Source organism: Rissa tridactyla, chromosome 16 (assembly GCF_028500815.1).
Source record: "Rissa tridactyla isolate bRisTri1 chromosome 16, bRisTri1.patW.cur.20221130, whole genome shotgun sequence".
Taxonomy (NCBI): Eukaryota; Metazoa; Chordata; class Aves; order Charadriiformes; family Laridae; genus Rissa; species Rissa tridactyla.
In genome coordinates, this window is record NC_071481.1 from 4,742,666 (window position 1) to 4,749,802 (window position 7,137).

The following is a 7,137-nucleotide window of genomic DNA, read 5'->3' on the forward strand; positions in this document are numbered from 1 at the left end:
CAGATACAATGTTTGGTCTTGTGTTTCAGTATCCATCTTCCTTAACATACTCTATTGACTTAAAGGTGTTTGAACAAAACCAATGTTCTTGATAACTTAACCAACGTGCCTAGAATGGGAAACAAATTATTTTGTAAGTAAGTGGATCATAATATATATATATTGCTGGTCTTTTTGTAGAACATACGCACATTGTTACCTTTGATTTTTAGATTATGCTTCACTTTGTGTTTCTTTGTCTTCTTGGGATTATGTTTCATTGTGGTGGTGGTGTGGGTTTTTTTTCCCCATAGAGTTGGGGCCATAATCCAGATCACAGGCTTTTACATGATTTCACTTTCTGGTTTGTTCTGATGCTAAACTGTTAGTTTATTCCATATTATATAGTCATTGCACAGAATAGTAAGCAAGAAAATTATTAGGGGACTTAACAAAAATTTATGTCTTAAAAGCTTTTGATTAAAAGTTAGTAACCTTAAAGATATTTCTGATGTCAGGGAAGAGAGTTATGTGCTCTGTTTAAAAGTATTCTGTATAAGTCTGCCACAAGGACCAACTTATAGAAACAATAATAGCAAACTACATTCAATGATGTGACTCTTTACATTAAACGTTTTGTATAACTTTTTTTTTTCATATTATCATTAGAAAAAGTGTTTTAGAGACTGAATCTTGGCTGTTCTTTTGGTTTTCCATTGTCTATTTTGATTATAGAATCCAGAAGGCAACATATTTTTGTTCACCTATCTGTGAAGTACTTTCTCATGCAGCTGGCATTATAATACACATGGTCAGCAGTTGCACTAAAAAAACTCACAGGTTGTTCATGAAAAAGTTTCACCATCAAAGCAATAGTGTAAGATAAATGAAGTGATCTAAAACACCTTTGAATAAAATGGTTCAAGTGCTTCTCTGAGTTTTGTTCTTGTCTTTCAGATTTATAGTTCAAGTACATATCTTCTTGACAAAGGCTATCTTAATGTCTTCTCCCCACACACACACCACTTCCAGAACATGTGACTACTCCCTTTCTTTTTTCACCTTGCATTTAAATATGTTTAATTTATAGTTTGTGAAAGCACATGAATTGATTAGCACATAAACAAAATTACGATAAGCAGTTTTGTCACTGTAGCAGCTTCTGTCATTGTCAAGATCTCCAAAGCATCCTCAAGCAAGTTTTATACAGCATTACCTGCTTTCAGATCAGAAATTTAAAGTAGGAAGGTAGCAATAAGAAAAGTAATATCACTGTTCATAATAGCTCTTCTATATTTCTAACAGTAAGGACTTTCCTAATAGCAGCCTTACTAATGAATTATTACACTTCTAGTCATACAGGTTTCTAAGATTGCATTTTTCTTATTTCTTTCTACTTGGAGGCCCTCTTTTTACTAACAGAGTTCTCAAGGTCATCATTGTCTTGCCATATTGCTTCTCATGCATATCTTATTGGAGTGCACAGCTTAAAAGCTGTGGGGTTTGAGTATCTGCAATATTTAACACTTAAAATACTGCTGTTAGGAACCTCTACAATTGAAATAGAGATGTAATACGTTCCAAAGATGCCATCTAGTGGAATAGCGAGGTCTGCGTGGCTGTTACTGCATATTGCTGATAGATGTAACAGTAGGTTTGCTGCACGAATTTGTTATTTATATTAGAATAACATAATAACAGTAATTTTGTTTTCAGATAAATGAAAAATACTCAGTTCCAGAAGGAAGGCACTGTCAGGATTCATAGAATAAACACCTGGCATTTTATTACCCACATTTCCCTAACTGTATAAGGAAAACCAGTTGTTTTTGTAATATTTTGGAAACTAGCTTAAATTTACATAGGCCTTTAGTAACTGGGGCGGGGGGGGGGGGTGTCCAATCCAACAAAAAGCCCTCCAAGCTTCAACAGATTTTGTCTGCCTCTGAACTGCCAAGAAGTATCAAAAAGGTGGTGTTATTTATGTTTTATGATGTTGTTCATGTGTTATTTATGTTTTAAAATGTCAGGAATTACTTCAGATTTTTTATCTTTTTTTCATAGAAAGTAGTTAAATTACTAAACTTAAGCTAGATTTAATCAAACTTTTTTCTCTTTCCACTAGCAATAAGATCCCCAAAATGTTACCAACAATAGGCAGCAACTCATTTCACATGTAGCTACCAAGTTGACGTGACCACTTACATGTGTTTATTCAAAGCAGAATAAAACCTACTTCTCTTTGCAACATTACACAAGGTGAAAAACATTTAACCTAATTGAACAGAAGTATATAAATAAATCTTAACTAAAGCAGCGTTGTTTTCACTCTGTATATGTGCTTATAGAGTTCAATTATTTTGCAGACTGGAATCTACAATGGATTACTCAAGACCTGTCTTCCTTGTTCTGGGATTTGGTCACAGGCTGGTTTCCTCTGGTAAGCTGAACTTCATTATTTTGAGAACAAAGCAGCTATGGCACAATATAGGACCTTACATTACACATATAAGATACAAGCAAGCAGAGTTAACTACTACTCTGCATATTAAAGAGAAGCATTTTGAATAATAAATATGCATCCTTTGTTGTTGTCTTCACTTCCCTACCATCATTCCCCCTCCATTTTGTTTCATGTCAGCATACCCCTTTAGAATAGGCAGTTTTTCTTGTTTTCATTTAGACTGTTAGTTAACTAGAGACCCAAGCCATATCACTTATGTTTTGGGTTATTTTTTATCCCTTCCAAAAAACACATTCAGAAGTCAAGTACTTGAGATTGGTTTGGTTTTGGGCATTTATTAGCAAAAATCAGATCTTTAACACTGGCAACTACAGACTTATTTCCTGAGCCAGAAACATCAGAACATTTAGGTTAATGGGTACAAGGAATCAGTTCTTGTCCGTACAGCCATCGCTGGACATGAGGATGCATAGTCTCCTGTATATAGCTGTCTTTGCTTGTAGGAACCAGTTCAAGCTCTCTTGAAGACCTGTTTACATACTTGATTCTCACAACGAAGCTCCTACCAAAAAAAACCAAACACACAAACAAAAGTCTAGATCAAAGGAACTGCTTCTAAAAGTGAACATAGATCCTTTGCTATGAGTACTGACCACCACTCTGCTGCCATGCTAATAAATTATGCTTAACATTCTGAATTTAACTATACAAGACAGTGAAACAATGAAGTTGTTCCAGCTAAACTAAAAGGAAAGCGGAATGTGCTCACCATGTATCACCCATTACAAATACTGCAAAGGTAGAAGACGTGTGCGTACCATGACCACATTATAGATGTATATTTTTTCAGAGATAGAATTAATAGAAATCTGAAGTAAATACCAGGTGCAGGTCATCTCCTTCAAGCCAGTGAGTCCAGCCCCTGTTCTTCTTCTCACCATTCTGGACACAGACAAGTTTGTCATTTTCCCAGGTAACTAGGCTCTGTGGAAGAGGAAATAAAAATGGTTTTTTATGTCTTTGTCTCAGTTCTGCAATATACTTGTAGACAATGTCTTCCCCCCCGCCCCCCGAAAGTGAAACTCCTTGTCTGTAACTCAGGCTCCTACCTCTGCATTGCATTACAAATAGTATTCTTGAAACAATTTCAGCTCAAATAGCTGGATTGATCATGGCATCTTAATTTTGTCATGACCTCTTGATTTTAAATATTCAAGTCTTACCTTGCATTTTCTGTTATCCAAGCCTTTATTATCTTCTTCAAACTCTTCCCCAATTTTGAATTCGAGCAAATAATCTCTGAATGTGCTAGTGGTATGGATATAAAATGAATCACCATCTTGTTTGATCACTTTCTGAGGCTTCAGCATTTTTGCTATCTTGCGTGTTGCAAAGTCAATACCTTCAACAGGAGAAAAAAATGTCAGAGTTGTATTCGTCACCAGCCATTCTGACAGCCAGGTCTTACCTTTATTACTAATAGAAGCATTTATTCGATAGTTTGACTTTACTGCTATGCAAGGTTTTGTTGTTGGGGGGTGGTGGTGGTGGTGTGTGTTACATAGATCAAGTCCTGATCTTGTACATTTTACTCTTTGGAAACCAGTTACTCAACCGTTGCACAATTCCTATGCAAGATTTATAGGACTTTGAGTCAGAAGAGTCCTTTTGGGAGTGGGGAAGAGTTGTTTTCCCCAGACACAGACACCGCAAGCTTGGTCTCAGACTTACCCTCTGCTTAGCTAGAGGGAACAGTTAATGCCTGTTCTCATCCTTTGTTAGAGGAAAGGCATTAAGTGAATTAACAAGAATTCTTTGCACGCTATACCCTAAATAGGGTAAAATGAAGGGCAGTCCTAAAATGAATTACTCATGCTTGTTTTCAGGACATGCCCCTTGCTATTGACACTTTTTAAGCGCGACTAGAAAACATCACACTTGTCAAAAGATTTCCTGGTTGTCTGTAATGATCAGTCACCTTTAAAAGAATCCTGATGTTCTTGGCAATACTAAGCTTAAAGTAGCACTTCTAGAATTCTTTTCTATTTCTCTAGTGAATGTTTGTTTCTTTAGAGGAACAGGCTGTCTTCTTGACAAGCAACTGAATTACATTGCATCCCAATAGCATGCTCAGAGTTGGGTTTTTAGAAAGGGGATGGGTAAAATGGGGGGCTGCATATTAATCAATTTAATTGTTTTCTTCACCTAGATTAAAAGTGTTATTTCATATGACCACTCGAAGTTTCCCCATTTATACAGGCTGAGGTTGTGATCTTCTTGACAGGGTGTGTTTAGCTACCATGTGTTGAACCATATGGCTCATTATGCAGTCTGTGTTTGAAGTGGGACTTCATTACTGTATGCATTACAGAAGTGCCAGAATCTGTCAGTCATGTTTTTACATGGTTATCAGTTTATTGTAGCATAGAGGGGTTTGAATTCAGTACTAGCAACAGCCAAACCCATTAACCCTTAACATTGTTATAAGACTGTATTAATACAAACTATTTATAAATCTGCTCTTCAGAGGTAGATATTAAATTAAAGGAACGGCTAGGCTTGGAATAGCCATGTTGTTATCCATAACACTCTAGTTACTCAGCTGATCAGATACTAGCTTCCTCCCTCTACTTACCCTGGCAGAAAAGTTTTTCATTCTAGCTCTACAATATCGATTTCAGTCCTTGTTTTGTTCACTATACCGGCAACCAAGCAGAAGTAATTAAAGATAGGTTGTAAATCATCAACAGGATTCTTCACCTTTACTTTTAAGTAAGTTCCCCCAATTACATGCTGAAAACAAATGGCATTTTTCACAAGATTGGTAGTTAAGTTTCATTTAAAAAGCCCTTTAATTAACTGGACGATGTTTAATATTAAGGAACAGACAAAAATCTCTGTTCCATTTGAAGACACAAACACATTAAGAGCGTATTACTTGGTATTCAAACTGGGGAATAAATCCTCATTATAAGAGCACCCTTTCCTTTTTTTCTAATTGATAACACAGCAGTATTAGAAACAGAGAAGAGTTCTTTCACCATGTTAAAGATACCAGCTAGACAGTGTAACTAGGTCACCCAGCATAGATACAGCCAGAGAACAGATTTCATTCTAGTTGTGTATACAACAACCAACAAGGGACGCTGCAGGTCATCAGCTTACACAAGTCAAAAAGACAGAAAGGGTTGGGAGAGGCAGGGAGAAGAGAAGGCAGTGCACAAGGTTTCCTGCTGTCAGTCTGTAATGAACTTTGTACAAGAAAGCTAATGACACAAGAAAGCTAATGCAGAACTGAGAACTTTCTTAGTTCCCCATTGAAGCACAGTTAATCTCTCTCTATAAAAGATCTGAGCAAAGTAAGAGGCTACCTTCAAGCACTCCAAAAGAGGGACAGTTAGAGAGACTTACCAACAAATCACAGCAGTGAGAGAAGTATTTTGTAACCTGTTTAAAGATAAATGACACTAAGCTAAACAACTACCTGGAAGTGGCAAATACCCAGGCACTTTTTTTTGTTACTTAACATTTAATTAACCCTAGACATAAGTTCTGTAAGTTTGTGCTCAAAAAGCAACAGAAATTGAATGGACAGCGCAAAGTCTCCCTGTCTCTGATGAAAACTATAAAAACAACTCTACTTTCTACAAGTACTAGCCTGAGAAATTCCTGAAAGCTGCAAGGCGATAGGCTAAAGTATAATTAATGCCATCTGTTTATCAATAAACAAAGATCCTTCCATAATTTTTTAGAGAAAAAAACTTCAGCAATATCTAGGCTGTAGAAGAACTCAGACTTTTAAAATTCAGGAGGACCCTTATGAGGGAAGGGAAGAAGGATAGATTCAAGTATTTTCACCTACCTAAGGCCACCATATAACCTTCAAAGTTGTCATTGCTGACAAGATTCCAGGTTCCACTGAAATCCACAGGCATTGCCAGACTGTGGAAAGAAGTTACAGTCACCCTCTGACCAAAAAGCAAAAATGAAGTAGCTGTTTTCCGACCAGACCTTATATAAGGAAGACTGTGGGTGGGATTACACCCCAGAGCCTTTCTGATGGAGGGGAAGGGTGCTATTGCTGGGCCAATAGGTGGGAGGGTATTTGTAGATCAGCTTCAGCTGCGTTGGAGGGAAAAGTTCACAGTTTCTGAAATCTGTGTGTGGAGCAAATGTTAATAGCTCAAGAGTCGCAATGCAAACCAAAAACTGGTTTAAACTTTTTGTGTCCATCTTGTGTACTTTAAAGGGAATTGTGGACAGATTTTGTCATTACTAAAATTCCCTGTATGTATATGAGATCTGCGGCTTTATGATCTGAAATCTATGTATTTGTTGAAAAGGTGATCTACCCACTGTAAATACATGCTGTCTTTGAACAGACAGGGAACGAATGTTCAACTGTGGATGGTATTGTATCAGCAAATGTTAAAGCAGTACCTATGACACAGTAATGGAGATAAGTATTTTATCTTGCTAGTTTATGTCTGGAGTGAATAGTTGGCAGCATTATTGTCTAGTGGTTATAACAGAAAAGTGAAAGACAAATCTTGTTCGTATATGTTATTCCCTGATGTGACTCTCAACATAGCTCTACTGTGCCACAGCTTACTTGTTTGTGTTCTGGTGTCTTTAATGCTGTTAGTTATATCCTAGTTAAATGAACATACATGTACAAAATTATTTATTTTTTC

General features: G+C 36.6%; 1 protein-coding gene across 1 annotated transcript; it reads right to left on the minus strand.

Annotated features, from left to right (window-relative positions):
* Positions 1 to 2,767: 2,767 nt before the first annotated feature.
* RBP7 (retinol binding protein 7) lies at positions 2,768 to 6,413 on the minus strand. The gene is made up of 4 exons (XM_054222307.1): positions 6,306 to 6,413; positions 3,667 to 3,845; positions 3,326 to 3,427; positions 2,768 to 3,005 (listed from the first exon to the last, which is right to left on the minus strand). Exons 1-4 carry the CDS (start codon positions 6,376 to 6,378, stop codon positions 2,955 to 2,957), a joined length of 405 nt encoding a protein of 134 aa, XP_054078282.1. The 5' UTR covers positions 6,379 to 6,413; the 3' UTR covers positions 2,768 to 2,954.
* Positions 6,414 to 7,137: the final 724 nt, after the last annotated feature.